This window comes from Brachionichthys hirsutus, unplaced genomic scaffold (assembly GCF_040956055.1).
Source record: "Brachionichthys hirsutus isolate HB-005 unplaced genomic scaffold, CSIRO-AGI_Bhir_v1 contig_365, whole genome shotgun sequence".
Classification (NCBI taxonomy): Eukaryota; Metazoa; Chordata; class Actinopteri; order Lophiiformes; family Brachionichthyidae; genus Brachionichthys; species Brachionichthys hirsutus.
In genome coordinates, this window is record NW_027180527.1 from 35446 (window position 1) to 55118 (window position 19673).

General features: G+C 40.5%; 3 protein-coding genes and 1 long non-coding RNA gene across 5 annotated transcripts; 3 read left to right on the forward strand and 1 right to left on the reverse strand.

Moving 5' to 3' along the window:
* Positions 1–989: 989 nt before the first annotated feature.
* On the forward strand, positions 990–9541 carry LOC137915828 (probable ATP-dependent RNA helicase DHX37). The gene is made up of 26 exons (XM_068758947.1): positions 990–1092; positions 1188–1357; positions 1902–2014; positions 2111–2471; positions 2579–2727; positions 2840–2932; positions 3353–3449; positions 3649–3762; positions 3880–4096; positions 4396–4500; positions 4573–4643; positions 4760–4895; positions 4979–5055; positions 5406–5638; positions 5729–5840; positions 5946–6052; positions 6283–6471; positions 6606–6730; positions 7065–7181; positions 7275–7447; positions 7521–7635; positions 8023–8160; positions 8233–8327; positions 9097–9170; positions 9256–9353; positions 9447–9541. Exons 1-26 carry the CDS (start codon positions 990–992, stop codon positions 9521–9523), a joined length of 3459 nt encoding a protein of 1152 aa, XP_068615048.1. The 3' UTR covers positions 9524–9541.
* A 681-nt stretch (positions 9542–10222) lies between these two features.
* Positions 10223–14077, forward strand: LOC137915833 (ubiquitin recognition factor in ER-associated degradation protein 1-like). Of its 2 annotated transcripts, none has more exons than XM_068758953.1 (12): positions 10223–10367; positions 10559–10691; positions 11338–11370; positions 11455–11576; positions 11770–11900; positions 11983–12055; positions 12158–12226; positions 12311–12379; positions 12453–12503; positions 12593–12681; positions 13141–13225; positions 13436–14077. In XM_068758953.1, exons 1-12 carry the CDS (start codon positions 10365–10367, stop codon positions 13508–13510), a joined length of 933 nt encoding a protein of 310 aa, XP_068615054.1. In that variant the 5' UTR covers positions 10223–10364; the 3' UTR covers positions 13511–14077. The 2 variants fall into 2 exon arrangements, with proteins under 2 accessions (XP_068615054.1, XP_068615055.1); XM_068758954.1 differs by having other exon boundaries at positions 10223–10362.
* Positions 14078–14723: 646 nt separating this feature from the next.
* Positions 14724–16361, forward strand: LOC137915840 (uncharacterized). Its single transcript, XR_011106446.1, has 3 exons — positions 14724–14862; positions 15806–15973; positions 16085–16361. It is a non-coding gene; the product is annotated as an uncharacterized lncRNA (long non-coding RNA).
* Positions 16362–16521: 160 nt separating this feature from the next.
* Positions 16522–19663, reverse strand: LOC137915839 (large ribosomal subunit protein mL40-like). Its single transcript, XM_068758959.1, has 5 exons — positions 19495–19663; positions 18433–18501; positions 17801–17956; positions 17046–17127; positions 16522–16926 (listed from the first exon to the last, which is right to left on the reverse strand). Exons 1-5 carry the CDS (start codon positions 19554–19556, stop codon positions 16699–16701), a joined length of 597 nt encoding a protein of 198 aa, XP_068615060.1. The 5' UTR covers positions 19557–19663; the 3' UTR covers positions 16522–16698.
* Positions 19664–19673: the final 10 nt, after the last annotated feature.

A 19673-nucleotide genomic window follows, 5' to 3' on the forward strand; every position in this document is an offset into this window, starting at 1 on the left:
TTTCAACTGTTCAGACATGGTATGTGGGGTTAAAATGCCAAGCCATAGTTAAAATATTAAGTCTGTTTTTTATTATTATTTTAAAAAGTTCAATATGGTTAAAAAAAATTGAAATGGAAATTAATTTCTCATCATCTTTGTTCATGATGTTGAAATGCAAATGAAAATTTTAAGTAGGAATCGGTTATTTCTGAAATACTTAATCAACTGCTGATATGTAGCGTATGCTTTTCAAATTTTCCCATTTCTGTCAGATGTAGTAAGTTCTGTAAATTTTAGAAATAATTCAACTGGAAAAGAAATTCACTTTTAATAATGAATGACTTTGAAAAATAAATGTAATTTTAAAACGTCGCATTTGTTTTCTCAGATTTCTTTCAGGTGGGCAGATCACGTAACATTTAGACCTCTGACACCACGATTGACAAAACACATTTGGTCACGTATCGTTCCGCTGCGTATTCTTTTGTGAAATAGAAATTGGGACAAATTGTAAAGATTTCTAATGGCCTGACTTGTAGGAAAGGTTTGCGTTCTACGTTCGCTCTTATGTTTTTACGAAAGAAACTGTCTTGTCAAAATATAAACCTTCTGGTGTGACGATAGGAACCGGAGAGTCAGCGAAGCTTCGACACGATAACGGAACGGCCGCTTTCAAAAACCGCACGGAAATAAGCGGAACCTTTGTTCGTTGGTAAGTTCCAGCCCGGGACGGTTTTACTTGCCGGACCACTGTATATGTTTACACGTGAGGGTCGTGCAGGGCTGTTCAGTCCCTTGTGACGATATTTTTACCTGTTTAATAAAGAAGGGTTGAGTTGTATATAATTTCTTTTAACGATTTAGACGTTTGCGTGAGTACGTCATTATTTTTTAATTAACACCCGGCCCGCTAGCTCATATAGGTGAGTGGTTAGCATTACAGTTTATTTGCTGGCTTAGTGGCTTTGTATACAGTTTATTTATAACTTTTCAGAACTCAATTTAGAATGGGAAAACTAAGGAAGAAACATAACTGGAAGGGAAGACAGCAAAATGAGCCTCATCAACCAGCAGATAAAAAGAAAATGGATATTGTGGTGGAACTGCAAGGTAGGAAACTGGTCGAATTATTTGTACATATTGCCACTTCAGTGTGTTTTCTGTTTGACTGTGGCTTGTAACAGTCTGTGGATTCTCTTTCTCAGACGCGGGCCGGTTAAAAGGTGTCGATGAGAGCAATGCTTTGGTCCTCCCAGCCAGCAAAGCCAAGAAGCCGAAGTCCTTGGGGACACCAGTGTCTACCAAAAAGCCCCTCACCAAGAAGCAGAGGAAAGAGCTGCAGAAAGTCCTGGAACGCAAGGAAAAGAAAGCTCAGGTGTGAGGCTGGCTGAGTGGCTGCAAGCAGAGATATATTTCTCTGGCCCGGATTATATTTGACAGGATAACTTTTAAATCCACCTCAGAAGTAGAAGCAGAAAAATTATTAGATTGATGGTTAGGTCTGAATAGTGATCCAGAACAGAGACTTACTGTAATGTATCTGACTGACAAAAGGCTGTGATGAATAGTCTCTCTTGTTCATTCTTGGATCAATGAGTTTCTGAAGGTTTTATTTGTTTTACATTTTTGATTCATTACTTTTATGGCTGCTTTTCTTGCGATATTTAACTTTTTAAAAGGGTTTTGTGGCGATGCATTAGATTTGTGCCACTCAAAATTGAGGTGCCATTATTGTTACTATTGCTTAAAACTTGAATATAGTAGCAAGCTGTAAAGATGGGGTTTCTCTTTTATTTACAGTAACTGACTGTGAATAAGATCAGCAGGTTTTTGGATACTAACTGGTTAAAGTTACATTTTTGAGATTTTTATTAATAGCTCACAACTTTCTTTCCTGACTGTTGGTCTGTTCCATCCAGAGAGCAGATATCCTTTCCAAACTGGCTGAGGTGCAACTTCCAGAGTCTGAACTGAAGCTTCTTTACACCACAGCCAAGCTGGGAACAGGGGACAAACTTTACCAGAATAAACAGTACGTTATCAATTGTGTGTGTGTGTGTGTGTAAATATGCACATGCGTATAAAGAGGGTAGAGTTGGGGGGTCTAATAATTTTGGTTTTTTTCCAGGTCAGCAGATGATAATGAAGGTGGAGATTTGGGGCCAAAGATCAGCAGTGTCAGTGGAGCAAATAGAAAAAGAAAATGGCCAGAGGAAGAGGATGAAGAAAAGGCAGAAGATTCTATCAGTCTGGACACCTCTTCTGATGACGATGATGAGGAGGAGGAGGAGGAGGAGGAGGAGGAGGGTGAAGGGATAAATAAGAACACTGAAATTATTGAATCCAAGGAAACGACGTTTCATTGTCAGATTGACAAGCAGGAACTAAAGGAAGAACAACACAAAACACAGCAAGATGGACCTGATCAGGAGAAGGAGCCGCCGCGGCCGGCTGTGTTTGTTCCTGTTGACAGATCACCAGAAATACAGGTGCGTGTTCGTACGAAGAGCAACTGTTTACAGACAGGTATCCTATTCAAGTGAAAGTGTATTGTTTTGTGCTCGTCCCTCAAGTATTTTTGAATTGGTCGTTGTAGACGGCTCGTCTGAAGCTGCCTATTCTAGCAGAGGAGCAGGTCATCATGGAGGCAGTAGGAGAAAATCCCTGTGTTGTCATTTGTGGAGAGACAGGAAGTGGAAAGACCACGCAAGTGCCTCAGTTTCTGTATGAAGCTGGATATGCCAGGTAAGTTATCCTCTTTCTGATGTGGGCTCTAAATCGTTCCCAGAAGCGTTAACCAGGAGGATGTGTGATATCAAATGGTTACGCTCATCTTCTACATTTCCTTTTCTTGCAGTGGCAGTGGAATAATAGGAATTACAGAGCCAAGAAGAGTAGCAGCAGTGAGCATGTCACACAGAGTGGCCAAAGAGATGCAACTGTCCACACGGTAAAATATATGAGCTCACTGCAGATGCTAAAATATTTAAAATCATTACAGCTCATACCTCCATTATTACACAACAAAATTCAACGGTTCCATTCTCGTTTCATTCTTCCACCACATTTCAACAGAGGAACAAAGATCCCTTTATCTAGATCCACTCCACAATTTAATGGGTTCTTTTTTTGGTACCTGCCCAATTATTCTGACAGATTTGAGTGAACTCCAACATGATACAGATAAATAAGTTCCCTATTTTGTGTGTAATCCTGCAAACAGACAGGTGGCAGAGAAAATATAATCAACTTATCAAAGGAAAGAAATAAATTTCACACATGTTTGTGGTGTTTTTGAAGAATCTTTGTGATATGACATTCACTTCTAAAAAAACCATATGAATGATATAGCACATTTTGTTGTGTTTAGTGTGGTGTCATACCAGATTCGATATGAGGGGAATGTGACCAAAGATACAAAGATCAAGTTCATGACAGATGGTGTCCTCCTCAAGGAGATTCAGAAGGTATCATCGTTTCTCCCCCACAGAGTGACTTCATGGACTCTAGATTGTTTCTGTCCTCCTCGTGACCCTCACAGTTTGTTGGTGGTGGAGAAATATTTGGGTGTTTCCTCATTGCGAAGATGACTGCCACACATTTTGTGAGCGTTAAATGAGCCTGATGCCTCTGCAGTTGTTTCAGGCTTTCTGTCTTTCCGGTTAGGATTTCCTGCTCCAGAGATATAGTGTGATAATCATAGACGAGGCTCATGAAAGGAGCGTCTTCACGGACATCCTCATTGGATTGCTGTCTCGTATCGTCCCACTCAGAAACAAGGTAAGCGGCTCGGCTGAGGTCCACGTCCTGCAGTTGTGTGATGATATATTTCATTGCGTTTTCTCATTTTCAGTTAATTTAATTACTAGAATTCAATTTCTCTCTCCACCTCTGTAGAAAGGCTTACCGATGAAGCTGCTGGTCATGTCAGCTACTCTGCGAGTCGAGGACTTCACAGAGAACACAAAGCTGTTTCGAATACCTCCGCCAGTCATCAAGGTGGACGCTCGCCAGTTCCCGGTCACTGTACATTTCAACAAGCGCACCCCGCTGGACGATTACCCCGGAGAAGTGTTTCACAAAACCTGCAAGATCCACCGGATGCTTCCTCCAGGTGCGCAGACACGCAACATTTCCCAGATTCAGTACTTTCTACTGATTGTTTAATCATCAGTTATTGCTAATGAGCAACGTACTTTAAAACATGACCACAAAAATGGACTTGCATCCTTTTTAAGGTCATTTTTTATTTGATCAATTTGAGCATTATTATTATTTTCAGATGTTTTTGAGGGATGTGCAAATTTGAATAATATTTAGTTTTTATTTAGTTCTAGCAAAATGAAATGCGTGTACAAGGTAATTTGCAGTAAGAAATCAGCTGAAGCGGATTCCCGGTCTCTGTTTTTCCAGGTGGAATCCTGGTATTTCTGACCGGCCAGGCAGAAGTTCACGCTCTGTGCAGAAGACTGCGAAAAGCTTTCCCCTTCAGGAAGAGTAGCACGACTGCTGGTGAGGGTAACACACACCTGTTTGCCCCATCACACAATGGTCTTACATTTTTACATGCTCATATTTTTTTGTGCTCAGATGAAGATGAGGAAGCAGACACCTCAGAGGCAATGAGGAAGTTTAAGAAGGCCAAACGAAAGAAGGCTGTCGTAAGTCTGCTTATAAAATTCCCCAAAATGTTTTTCGTGTGTGCATATTTGGGACGTCACTGTCCTCAACAGATATTCCTTTTGTACCCAGTTAATTAAGTTATTTCTGTCTCCAGCCCCTGCCCCAAATCGACCTTGATAACTACTCTGCCCGACCGATGGACGAAGGCGACGAGGACAGAGAGGCTGGGATTGGTGATGAGGAGGATGAAGGCTCTGACCTTGAACTCGGAGATGAACCCACAAATGAAGGCAAGCTGCCCCTGAGGAGTAATTCTTGACGTATTTCAGATGAGTGCCAATGACTGACTCTGATCTCTGTTTCCTTTTCTTAGTGGAGAAGGCTGACTCCTCCATTCCTCTCTATGTTCTCCCACTTTACTCTTTGCTAGCTCCAGAGCAACAGGCTAAGGTGAGATTAATCCTGAATACAAAACTGATTTTTATAGAAAGCCAGAGATGGCTTTGGTTTTTTAAACCTATTTTACCTCAATATTCACATTCTGACAGATGTGCACAGTGCGGGCTCACATATATCCTGGGTAGGGTTAAAGGGCTGGATGTAGCCAGCTGCAGCCATCATGGCCGTTCACTCACTGCTCATGTTATAAATACGAGCCGAGTCCCTCACCTAACTGCATTTAACTCTTAAAGTCAGAATGAAACATTGGCTTTAAGTCAAAATAGCAACGTGACAGCTGCAGGTTTTCTGCCGTTCAGTCCGTCTGACGCAGTGCGACACTTTCTGTGCTGCTCCTGCAGGTGTTCCGGCCTTCTCCACCGGGCACCCGCCTGTGTGTGGTCGCCACCAACGTGGCAGAGACATCTCTGACCATCCCTGGCATCAAGTACGTTGTCGACTGTTGTCGCGTCAAGAAGCGTTTCTACGACAGAGTGACTGGAGTTTCTTCGTTCAAGGTCACGTGGACTTCACAGGCCTCAGCGAACCAGAGGGCGGGCAGAGCTGGACGAACAGAGCCGGGCCACTGCTACAGGTCAGAGGCGTGAAACCCCGTCACATGTCAACGCATGGGTGCTTTTGTTTTTGTTGTTGTTCACAGATGCTTGTTGATCTGCTTTTGCAGGTTGTGCTCATCTGCAGTGTTTGGAGACTTCGGGTTGTTCTCAGAGGCAGAGATCACTCGCAGGCCTGTGGAAGACCTGGTTTTACAGATGAAGGATCTCAACATAGAAAAGGTTGGAATGTAATTAATAATCCACTGGACTTCATTTTTGGTAAATATTTCTTTAAAAGAGAACGGTTGTCTTCCCATAAAAATTGCTGCATGTTTTCTTCTGCAGGTGGTCAATTTTCCCTTTCCCACCCCCCCCTCTGCCGAGGCTCTTGTTGCAGCAGAGCAGCTATTGATTTCTTTGGGAGCTTTGAAGGAGCCTCCTCGGACAGGACGGTAACTTCCTGTCAATGGGTGTCCCTCTGTTGACCTGTCAACGCCTCTCGCTTAGAATGATAGCATATCGGTGTTGAGGGATATTTGTTTTACTTTAAAGTCGTAAAAAAATTGTCACGACTCTTGACCTATTTATATCTTTTTAATTTTTATATTTACATTTTTAATGTTCAAATGGAGCTTATTTCACGTCCTAACTTGTAAAATGTTTTCTTTTTTATTCTTATAAGGGTGAAAGAGATGAAGCAAGCAAGCTTGAGCTGTCCCATCACCCCCCTGGGCAGAGCCATGGCTTCATTCCCTGTGGCACCACGCTATGCTAAGATGTTAGCCCTCGGTAAACAGCAGCAGTGCTTGCCCTATGTCATTGCTGTGGTTGCGGCCATGACAGTCCGGGAGATCTTTGAAGACCTTAACAGGTGAGAACAAGCCCTAATGAAGACATTTCATGTACGAGCAGATGTTTAAACTGCTGTACGGCATTAACGTGAATCTTAGGGGCCAGCTTATACTTTTCTTTTAATACCAGAAACTTGTTTTTGTTTCACCTTAGGCCTGCAGGTAGTGAAGATGAGAGCTCTAAGCTCATTCAGCGTCGAGCTCGGCTGACACAAATGAGGAGGCTGTGGGCTGGGCAAGGAGCGTCGCTGCTGCTGGGCGACCTCATGGTCATGCTGGGTGAGCATGCTTTATATTAAGTGTCTACCAGCACAGGCTGTCTGGTCACATGACCTTTAAAGGTGGCTTGAAATGGCTTCAAAAACATATTTATTCACAGGTTTCTGTTGAGGCAGGCTTTCAGCCTGACGGGTTCATGCTTCTGATTGAGACTAGGTTTAGAGGGTTTGACTGTGACACACAGAAAGCCACTTTTTTTTACAGTCTCCATTGAACACAAGAGGCATTAACAAAAAACATTGTAGTGTAAGCATCCAAAGCATAGATGACACAATAGAAATACAACACATAAGCAAGTATAACTCCAAATATTTCTGTGTACACGTGAAAACAGGTGCTGTGGGTGCTTGTGAATATGCTTGTTGTACCACTGAATTTTGTGAAGAGAATGGCCTGAGGTACAAAGCTATGGTGGAGATAAGGCGGCTCAGAGGACAGCTTACCAACGCAGGTGCGCACGCACACACACGCACACACACACAGAAAATGTAACATGCAAAGTGCCACAGAAAGAAAGCAGATGAGTTGTGCTCGCTCTTCCCAGTGAATGCAGTGTGTCCGGAGGTGGACGTGTTCGTGAATCCCAAGATGACTCCGCCAACAGAGCACCAGGTGGTTTGTTTGCGACAGATTGTTCTGGCTGGACTCGGGGACCATCTTGCAAGACGTGTCCAGTCAGAAGACATGCTGGACCCCAAATGGAAGAATGGATACAAGGCAGGTTGCTTTGAGGCCTGCAATTGTAATCTAAGGGGGTCTCTTCTGAACTTGGATGTGTTTCTGCTCATAGACGCCTCTAATGGACGAACCTGTTTTCATTCATCCCACCTCGGCCTTGTTCAAAACTCTGCCTGAATTCGTTGTCTACCAGGAGATCATGGAGACCAGCAAGATGTACATGAAAGGTAAAAGTATGCTTGACAATCCAGATGCGGTTGTGAGGTTATTCTCTCTAGAGCCGCCACATGTGAAATCATATTATTCCTAAGGATGAATTGCAGATGTAGCTAAAATGTAGCACAGATTGTCATTCAGTTTGGCTTTTTCTCGTAAGCCCTCACTCAGTGATTGTAAAAAAAAAACCACACACCTGTCAGTGAATAGAAACTGAAACAAGCAAGTTGAGCATAATTTTAACCAGACCATAGTCTGTAATATTATCTTAGTTGCTCTAATCTCAACATAATGAAGTTCACCTGGAGCTACTGTATGTTGTTGCTGCAGATATTGAAGCCAGACGTTGAGGCCGATGCTTTCACCAGCTGACGGGATTTTGTTTTTCTGTCTGTCAGGTGTGTCGGCTTCAGAAGCAGAGTGGGTACCCCAGCTTCTACCGCAGTACTGCCATTTCAGCTCCCCTCTGGAGTCACCATCACCGTGGTTCTGTTCCTCTACTGGCAACATCAGATGCCACCGTTCAAGCACCTTCTGTAAGTTTACTGCACCACCACTGTAGTTGTTTTCTAAGTCGACTGCCTACATGTGTGGAATGTGTGTCTCAGTCCGTGTGGGTTGGCAGCTGCCTGCAGTGGAGATGGAATATCCAGATGGCCTCGAGCTTTACAAGCTATTCTCCAGGTTTCTGCTTGAGGGACAGGTACTGTGAAAAAACCATCAAATATCAGTTGGCATTGACAGCTTGAACCTAATTCTTCTGTTCAAATGCTACTTACTACTGCTGGAGACCAAGTACATGTCTAAGTATTGTTACTTAATAAATAGTAATATTATGATAGCATAATATTGAAACCCCTTAATATACCCGTTTCTCTTTTATTGTATTTATTTTTTGATAGTTAATTATAGTTAACATCACTGCTACACTGAATAACATGAAATCAAAACCAAACATAATAGTAATATGGAGGGTTTGGTCTAGATTCGTTGTACTGATTAATGTTTTTGCAAGTTTATCACACTCAAATGTTTCAGATCTTTAAAAAAATAAAATAATGTTAGTCAAAGACAACTCAAGTAAACACAAAATGCAGTTTTTAAATGAAGATTTTTATTAAGGGTGAAAATAAAATCCAATCCTTCTTGGCCCTGTGTGAAAAAGTGATTCCGTCCGTTAGCAAGATAACTCAAAATGTTCTGGACGGATCTTAATGAGATATTTGGAATGGCACCAGAGATCCTGGATTATGGAGCAGTTTGAAATTCACAAGGCTTATATTTAAATTTGTTTAATCTGAAACATTTTAGGGGACAAACCATAAAACAAAAGAAATCAGGAAGGGGGCAAACACTTTTTCAAACCACTGTATATGTTGGCATGTTGTTCCATCAAGTTGAATGTGTGTAAGAAAAAAGTTGATCTGACTAAACCTGCTAGGAGCACTTGTGGAGTAATGTTTGCTTTGCAGGTTTGTCCTAAATTAAAGAATTACAGGGTCCATCTTCTCTCAAACCCTTCCATCATGCTGAAGACATGGGCAAAGTAAGTTGGCATTTCCACACATGGAAACGCTTCCATGGAGAAAGTTCTAGACTTATTTCAAGAGCTTTTTGCCCATTTTAAATAGGTTGCAGCCTAGAACGGAGGCTTTGCTGAGTGCGCTGGTGTCAAAGAAAATTGCCTGCAGAGATGCCCTGCTCTCTGTCTGGAAATCTGATGACAAATGTAAGGATTTGCTGTTCTGTCCATTGATTAAATCTGATTTGATTAGCCTGCAGGCTATTTGATCTTTGTTTTACTCATTTGTGCTTTTTTCAGTTCTGTTGTCTGCATATTGCCAGTGGTTACCTGAAGCCATGAAACAAGACGTAGCCAAAGGTTGGCCACCAGTATGAAGACACATTTAATCAGGGGGTTTCTTTGGACCTTACATTTTTCAATGTCTCTTCAAGTCCATATAATTTACTACATCACTGCCTTTTCTCAGTTTTTTTTTATTTCTCGTTATATACTGGATGTAAGGTGTGTGCCATTTTCTCCAGCATGAAAATATTTCAATAGAGTGCTTAATAATGACTTTAATCCTGTGTACAGCGGATGGATCTAGATGTCTGTTTTGTTCTTCATAAGACTCATTAAAGCTCTGCTTCTCTAAATAAAACTGGTATGTTTCATTTTTGTGGGTGTTTTCTGCTTCATCTACCAGTTTAGAAGTCATGAGGACTATTAATGAACCTCCTTTTTGGTAAAGAGACATAAACATGACGCAGGAAGCCCATGTTGCATAATAATACACAGACGTTTGTGAGCGTTAAACGCACTAATGAAGAGATGTCCCTCCAACAATTCATCTTAAAACCTTCATGTTTTTTCAGTCAAACGACAACAAGGGCATCACCTTCTCTCCAGCTTGTGTTATATTTATATATCTTGAGTCGTACAACTTAGAGGAACAGCCCCTTAAAATAATATAAAGTATGTATAATACTTTAAATGCTAAATGGGCGTTTACCTTTATGAGAACAACAAAGTATTCGGAAACGGCTGCTGTGATTGGATAACTTATGTCATGTCGTCATATCCGTTGTCAACTCGGTACACGTCCGGTCGAAGCAGAAAACAGTATTAGCGATTCTCAGTTCATCTAAATGCAGAACAACGAATGATAAGGAATTAGGATTAGACGTTTTAGTTTGAATTATTTTCACAATACAACCAAACACCCAGATTACCGGTATGGTGAGTAACAGTATGATCGCGTTCGGTGACATAGCGACACGTACGTGCTAACAAAACAAATAAGCTAACGGCCGGCTAGCAGCGACAGGACAGCTCGAAGATGCACTGTCATGGCTGGTTTCAGACTGTCAGCGGTAATCAATTCACAGCAGCCTAAATATGCGTGTTTAACGTGATTGTTCTTTCCGCAGTTTACTTTCCACGTATTCGACCACCCAATGTCTCGGGGGTTTCAGAACCGGTTCTCGACCCAGTACCGCTGCTACTCGGTGTCGATGCTGGCAGGTCCGAACGACCGATCCGACGTGGAGAAAGGAGGCAAAAGTAAGTACATTATAAAATGTGCGCCCCTCATGGTGTTGGGAGGGCAGCCAAGCTTTCACACAGTGAATGTCGAGAATTATTAAAGATTCTGCCCTATATATTGCCAGCAATTTTAAAACAGAATTATTATTTTTTTCGTCAAATTGGGTCAAAGCTTTGTGGTGCAGTTTTGCAAATGGTTTTATTTGGTCCAAATTTGCCCACTGATTTTAAATATGCTGGGAACCTGAACAACCGTGCCAGTAAATCATCCCCACTTTTCATTATCTCCTGTTAAAATGCCAGATACTCAAATTGCTTCATGGCCAACAATGTTTAAATCTGACACACACCTATACATTATTATTTATTTGTATATTCTTTATGTGTTTCTCAGTGGAGGTTTCTCATTTCAAGCTCTATTATGAGTAAATAAAGCACAGTGTTTTTTTTTTTAGATGTCACATTTTACAGCAGTTTCTCCGCTGCTCCTGAAAGTAATAGTAAAATTCCTAAGTGCTTCCTCAACAAGTCTAAAAAAAATTTCTCCATGTCTCCAATCACAGAGTCAAAACGCCTCGTATTTAGTGCGAGACATAGGAGTATGTTGTCTCTCAACAGTTTGCTATATTGTGAATATCTTCTAATGAAGTGGTTCTTCTTTCAGTTATAATGCCGCCTTCAGCCCTGGACCAGCTCAGTAAGTTGAATTAAGCACCTCTTAATTATAATAGTTCAGAAATAACCTTCCCTGATCATTACCTTTCTCCTTTACCCTTTGCAGGCAGACTTAATATCACTTATCCAATGCTGTTCAAGCTGACCAACAAGAACTCGGACAGAATGACCCACTGTGGTGTTCTGGAGTTTGTGGCAGATGAGGGAATCTGCTACCTGCCACACTGGGTGGGTGTTAAAGGTGTCACAGTGCTGTCACGAGTTTTTGGGAGTAACAATATTCTTCAACAAAAATGACAAATTTCAAATTAAAGTATCAGAAAAAAAAGCATTTTATTAGTTGTGCAATGCTATTTCTAAAGCTTCTAAACTAGTATGAATCAAGGCCATCCATACGTTTTCTTTATATTTTTGGCTGCAGATGATGCAGAATCTCCTGTTGGAGGAAGGTGGCCTGGTTCAAATTGAAAGTGTTAATCTTACGGTAGCCAAATACTCAAAGTTCCAACCGCAGAGCCCGGACTTCCTGGACATCACGAACCCCAAAGCGGTGTAAGAAATATCGGTTAAATGTACATTCCTTCATGTCATGTCTTTAACTACAATAACCATCAAAGTCATGACATGATTTCAGGCTGGAGAACGCATTGAGAAATTTTGCCTGCTTGACAACTGGTGATGTGATAGCTATCAACTACAATGAAAAGGTACATCAATTTATGCCATTTGGATCAATGTGTGAATATATCTGTCCCTTTATTTGTTTTTAGTGAGTACTACTGGTAATTCAATCTGCATATTTGTTTCAGATATATGAGCTACGAGTAATGGAGACCAAGCCAGATAAAGCCGTATCCATCATTGAGTGTGACATGAATGTAAGGGCTTCCCGTCTTTATCATCAGAGGCCTCACTCAGTTCGTCTGATATTTCATCTAATATTTTGTGAATCCGTTGTTCAGGTGGATTTTGACGCTCCTTTGGGTTACAAAGAGCCCGAGCGACGGCCTCAGCATCAGGAAGAACCAATCGTAAGACGCAAACCCTTTAGGCGCCGGTACATTTTGTGCTGTGAACAATTTGGTAAAACGAATTTCTTCACAGGAGGAAGACGGAGATCCGAGCAGCTACGCTGACATGGACATGAGATTCAGAGTGAGTGAATGTTGCTGTGTGTCTGAGACACATGCGTGTCTGCAGTAATGCCATGTGTGACAGCTGGAGTTGTTTCTTCTAATCCTCAGGCTTTCACTGGTTCTGGCAACCGTTTGGATGGTAAAACAAAAGGCATCGAACCCAGTCCTGCACCTCTTGGGCCGAGTGACATTAAAAGGTCAACAGAACTTCTGTACTGTTTTGTTTATGTAGACATGAATTGGCGCAGTATTTTAGCAGTTCATTAGATGGCAGATGGGGGGGGGGGATAGGATGTGCATCTTCAGCACATCCTATCTCAGTTCTGTGTGTGCAGAATGTGATTTGATACTGTTACTGCTGCTGCTGCTGCCCCATGCAGAACAACAAGCATCCCATCATGATGCCCTTTTAGCATTTATACAAAATGATGAAACACTAGAAAGATGCAACAGCCCCACCTGGAGCATTCTTTGATAAGGGGGCTCACCTTTGCTAAACTATCCCTCCAAGATTTAGTCTTGAGTGTAAAGAGGAAGGTAAGGCCGATTCTTGCAGGAGCATTTTGAAGTGGTAATCCAGGCCTTTCTCACCTCTTTGATGGATTACTGCTATGCACTATGATTAATCCTTAAGCATCTTTTATTTCATCACACAGGGGTATTCCCAACTACGACTTTAAAATGGGAAGGATCACCTTCATCAGGAACTCAAAGCCACAGCCCAGGAAGCTTGTAGACGATGTAAGAACTGAAGGATTTTAGTTTAAGTTTGGAAACATTTAATTACACTGTACTTTCTGTTTTTTGTACTCTCACCTTTTTACATATCACTGTAATCAAAACGTATTATCACGTGTGATTTAATCCATCCACATTTTTAATTGTCTGAAAACAGTGCATTTTTGTCAATGCTCTAATGTTCCAAGTTACTGTCAAATGTCTTCCTCTCAGGATGACGCCTTAAACAGATTCATCGCCTTCTCTGGACAAGGACAGTCACTTCGCAAGAAGGGCAGAAAGCCTTGAAGCATTTGAGAGACTGGTTATCAATGATGGACTCACCTTTCTATCGTCACCTTCAACAGCAATGTAAAAAAACTACCCTTCAGATTCATTGGGATTTTCTCTGTCTCAAAGAGAGACGTACTGTTGAGTTGGGATTATTTGTATTTAAAATAGTAATATGGTCAAAAGTTAAGAGGCAGAAATACTGGTAGTTGTAATTTACTGTTCACCAATACAGGGAAACTGATTCCAGGCAGCCATAATAAATTATATCAACCAAGCAACTAAGACCTATGAACTGAATTATTGTGTATGATGACCTTTTAATTTGAACATATTCTCTTTTCTCTTAAAAATATTGCATTTTTGTAAATAATCCAAAGGTTTTTTTATTTGGTCCCCTTGAAATTAGGAATTGGTTCCAATAGTATCTTCTGAATTTCTTTCTCATTCAGAATTCAGTTTGAAGTTGTTTAGTTATATGAAGTTTTTGTTTTTCCTGGTATATTTATAGACAAATAAAAGCTTGTGTTTTAAGATGAATGGAAGCTAATGTTTATTTTTATGTCATGTCATAAACATGTATATGATACCAGTTACTTCTGTTCGTAATTTTTGTCGGGGGTTTGGGCTTATTTTACTGCAAAGACAAAAACAAGGACCTGGTCTCAGGCCACGTCCACACGTAGCCGGGTATCTCCAAAAACAAAGATATTTGGCCTATCAGCCACACGAAACGGAAACTGTAGACGGAGTTTGAAGTTTGGGAACGTCACTCCGCGACGAGAACTGCTGTGACATGATGACACTGACGTCATATGTGTGCGACCCGTGTTTACGTTCAGAAACAGCGCGGACGCCTTCAAAACGTATCGCTTATTGCTTACATGCACGTGCATGTGTGTGTCATTGCCTGAAATAAATAAATACCTAACCTAACCTAACATGTTGACTTTATAATCCAAAACTGCGTTTAGGAGCAATTCTGCCTCCTCGTCGGCCCACACGAACGAGCCTGACGTCATTCATGTTTTGCTTCCGGGACGACGAGAAACGGAGCGCTCTGATTGGATAGGATTTGGGGGACGACCACGCCGATTGGTTGGTATGCTTATGAATGTGTTTAACAACGCTTGTGTGGTTAGGTGTTAGGTGTTAGGTTTAAACCAGGTCGTGTGGATGCATTTTGTTTTCGAAACGGAGGGGGAAGGATATTCATAAAAAAAAAAAAAAAAAACCGGCGACGTGTGAAAATGGCCGCAGTGTTTGCTGTTTCTTTTCGAAGTTCGGACGTGGTCGTTTTATTTTGACGTGACCCGGAAGTATTTTCCTTCTAGTTAGCAATGGAGTCGTCCGAAGATCATCAGTGGAGGGTAAATAAGAAAATATAGACATGTTTTCATGTAAAATGTTGTTTGTGCACCTGCTGGACTTGTTGTGACCATATTGATCTTGATAAGTTTAATGACTAATATCCCATTTGGAACAAATAACTAACTGATTCGCTACTGATGCTAAATAACCGAATTAACTTTTGCAAGAAATAAGCCATATCAGATAAAATGTTAACAAACCCCAGCTATTTATCTAATTTTTGATGTCCTTTAAAATCTAAGTAAGTCAAACAAAATATATAAATACGCCAAATTGCACACACATTTCTGGCTTTTCTTACACATGCGGTCTGAATTGTTGGTTCCCCTCTGTCAATGAAAGACAAACCCACAACGGTAACTCGAATCCTCGAGTGCAAACTGCTCCAGTCGTCTCAGATTGTCTTCAGACGACAGGACTCAGATCAGGGCTCATAGAAGACCCCTTAAGAATAGTCTAAAGTTTCGCTCTTAGGCATTCAGAGTGTTTTTAGCTGCGTGTTTGGGTCATTATTCAGTTTCAGGGTTCTTTTCTTCAGATGCTTCATCTTTATGTCTGTCTCATCTGTCCAAAGGACATTCTCCCAGAAGCTTTGTCGCTATGCATTGTGGCAGATTCCAGTCTCGCTTTTTTATGATCTACTTTTAACAGTTTAACAGTGATCATACCCTTGTGGGGTTTCTCTCATTAACAGAGGGATACTAAACATTTTGTCCACTTGTATATTTAAGCAAAGTTGTTCTACAGCTTAAATTTAATTTTGGTAAGTCCAAAGATTTCTATGAAAAGTGCATTTATATTAGCAAATTACAAAATAATGAAATACTTATGTTATTAATCATAAGCATGAAATGATTTGTCAGTTTATTTGTAGATTTTATTTTTATCAGATAAAATAATTTACAAGTTACATGGTGATGATTCCTGCCGTTGTTTGTGCAGACACCACGTGACTGTGGGGACTATTGGAGTGAATTCAAACATTGCAAGAGCTTCTGGAGTCGCTTTCATCATTATTATACTTATGGTACCTCCCCATCGTGCCAGCAGTGGAAAGAAGACTACTATAACTGCAAAGAGTGGGAGAAACGGAGATCTGTCCAGGCCAAGGTACAGCTGTTTGTAGTACTTTCTGTCTGAATGCTCCAAAGAATCCATCTAAACACATCTGAGAAAATATGTATTGAAGTTCTAGTCGGTTTACATTTGTTTGTGTTGCAGGAATCATTGCTGATGAGTGAGAGGAACAGATTGGCTGAACAGACAAAGTTCACTCCAGTGTGGCAATTGAGGCAAGTCCCTCCAAGAGACTGGCATTTGCCCCTGAACCAGCAAAAGCCTCAGGACTCCTGACCTAAAACTCAAAACCTGCAGTCTGTTTTATGGGAGATCATCCTGACTCATGTTGGACACTGATCACCACTGATACCTCAAACTGTATTCAGTGATCTGTTGAATAAAGAAAATAAGGTGGTTAATAGACAGAATTTGAATTTGAATTTATGCTCTTCTAGAAGTTTGCATTAATAGCCGGTTTAAAATTATTCATTAAAAACAGTCAAGAAAATACAATTTTCAGTTATTTTTTTATAGAGATACAAATGTGGGGGGGGGAAATATCCAATGCAGAAGTCAGTGTGTTCAATACAATGCATTATTTCCATAAATGTTATATTTTGTATAGGAATTAAACAACTGAAGTGACTGCATAACTCAAACAAAAATTGCAAATGATCCTTAAAACCTACACAAGACTGCGTTTGAATCGGGTGAAAACGATGACACACACACACGGTAACGACACACAGGCTGCACCAACATTTGTTCTCCGTCAGTCACTGTGTGTAAACTTTAGTGATGTCATTGTATTTCCCGTCAGGAGCATCATAGCCGCTCTTTGGTGGTGTGTAGGTGGGCCCTTCTTGACTGAAAGGAAACAGAAGGGGGTCTGGCTTCAGCGCTGCTCGGTAAAGCTCCTCAGACTCTAATCTCAGCTCCTTCAATGCCTCCCTCTGTGCTTCCAAAGCAAGTTCAACAGCCTGCTTTTCAGTCATGTATTGCTTCTGCAAGAAGAGAGAGACAAGGTCATCAGATAGAGCCTGCCAAAGTACGTATGAAGGAGAGCACAGCCCCTAAGCAGCGTTTTCTATAAAAGATTGATGGATGGAGGGTAAGTTGTGACCTGTTTGTATCGATTCCACTCCTTCGACAGCAGAGCTCGTTGCTCGGTTTCTTCAAACGACAGCCTTGGTGCAGAGCGCCCCCTTTGAACAACAATGAACACTACAATTTATAACACTTCACGAGCTCTCATTCCATTAAATAGAAGAAATGATTTGTGAGTAAGCATTGGAAAGTCGTTTACCGGCCTTTTAGTCATAATGCTAAAAGACCTGTGTTTCTATTAACACCGATATTGGTCTAACCTGGATGTGATTAAGAACATGACTGGTTATAAATCAGATTAGGAACCCAATATGTGCATGATTTAAACTGAACCATATCTCTGGGAAACAAATCTGTATTCAGTCAGATCTTGTAATTTGTATTTTAAGATGTTTATTGACGACGACACACTGTTGAATGAAAGGAGACAAACAGCCTCCTTAGATTTGTTGAACTTCGCTCTCAGCTGCTAATGCTATCCGGTTCAGCCAATAGTTTTACACCAAAGAGCATCTGCTGAAGGTGGGACAACTATCTGTGTAGCGTTACAACACCCAGAACTACTGGCAGCTTTACTATGCATCGGTTTTTAGTTTTTATATGGCGCTTTTCTTTCTACACAGAGAGTGTGTCCAAGGACATAACAACAGCCGGGAATCAAACCCCCAACCTCTCGATCATAGCACTACCCGCTCAACCACCTACACCACCGTCGCCCCACATATTAATACTAATGATAATGACAGTGTAGAAAGTTAAAGTGAGCTGTACCTGCTTTCTTCAAGGCATTTGAGTGGAGTGGAAAAGTCCTCTACTGGGATAAACTCAGCTGGAACCTTCTCCAACTTCTTCATCTTTTTTTTCATTCTCTCTTTCACCATGAAGTCCCTTTTTGGGTCGACTCTCTTCTTTACTTTGATGTCCCCTCTTAAACAAAAACAACAGCTTGATGTGAGCATGCCTATTCAGATTATAACATTTTTCAAAAGAGCATGGGAAATACATGAATATAATACATAACGTATCTGGATTTTAGTCATAACACTTTTGTTTATACATAAAAATATAACACCATATCATTTTACCGTGTAAAATTAGACTTCATGTATTCAAAGAGCTCCAAACAGTCCCGAAATAACAAGGACTTATCTCCTGTACCACTCAAACTAGTTTTGAAATGATTAGTAAATAAAATAAACCTTTGTTATCAAAATTATGACATGACCATTCTTCAACATTGGTATTGACAAGGATAGTTATTGAGTATTAGTGATAAATGAAAGATCGATAAGAAAAAAACTGCCAACTGGTCTGTCCTAGTTAATTAATTATAGTTTAACCAGAAGAAGAAAAAACTGCGGATCAGCTGTAAATACGCACTGGAGGACAGTTAATACTCATACCTGAGTGGAGCGGCTGTCTTCAGTGTCAGAGCTGGTGCAAACAAAGGACTCTGTTCTCCTAACAGGAACCTGCAAGAACACAACACTAAAGTAAACACGTCTGTTTGTAAACGACACACATTTAATATAACTACAGACTCACCGCTATAGTTAACACACATTTAATATAGCTACAGACTCACCGCTATAGTTAACACACATTTAATATAGCTACAGACTCACCGCTATAGTTAACACACATTTAATATAACTACAGACTCACCGCTATAGTTAACACACATTTAATATAACTACAGACTCACCGCTATAGTTAACACACATTTAATATAACTACAGACTCACAGCTATAGTTAACACACATTTAATATAACCACAGACTCACAGCTATAGTTAACACACATTTAATATAACTACAGACTCACCGCTATAGTTAACACACATTTAATATAACTACAGACTCACCGCTATAGTTAACACACATTTAATATAACTACAGACTCACCGCTATAGTTAACACACATTTAATATAACTACAGACTCACCGCTATAGTTAACACACATTTAATATAACTACAGACTCACCGCTATAGTTAACACACCTTTAATATAACTACAGACTCACCGCTATAGTTAACACACCTTTAATATAACTACAGACTCACCACTATAGTTAACACACATTTAATATAACTACAGACTCACCGCTATAGTTAACACACATTTAATATAACCACAGACTCACCGCTGTAGTTAACACACATTTAATATAACTACAGACTCACCGCTGTAGTTAACACACATTTAATATAACCACAGACTCACCGCTATAGTTAACACACATTTAATATAACTACAGACTCACCGCTATAGTTAACACACATTTAATATAACCACAGACTCACCGCTGTAGTTAACACACATTTAATATAACTACAGACTCACAGCTATAGTTAACACACATTTAATATAACTACAGACTCACAGCTATAGTTAACACACATTTAATATAACTACAGACTCACCGCTATAGTTAACACACCTTTAATATAACTACAGACTCACCTTGACGCGACGGTGTGTCGGAATAAAACCCGCTGGACACAGCGCGATAAAGCCAAAGACATGTTTGCACTTCGTAATCTTTCACGTTGAACTAAATCACGACGTCACAATAACAAAAAGGTTAAAATGTGATCAAACGTAACACATTTTCTGTCCCCTAAACAGCTTCAGTGGCAGTC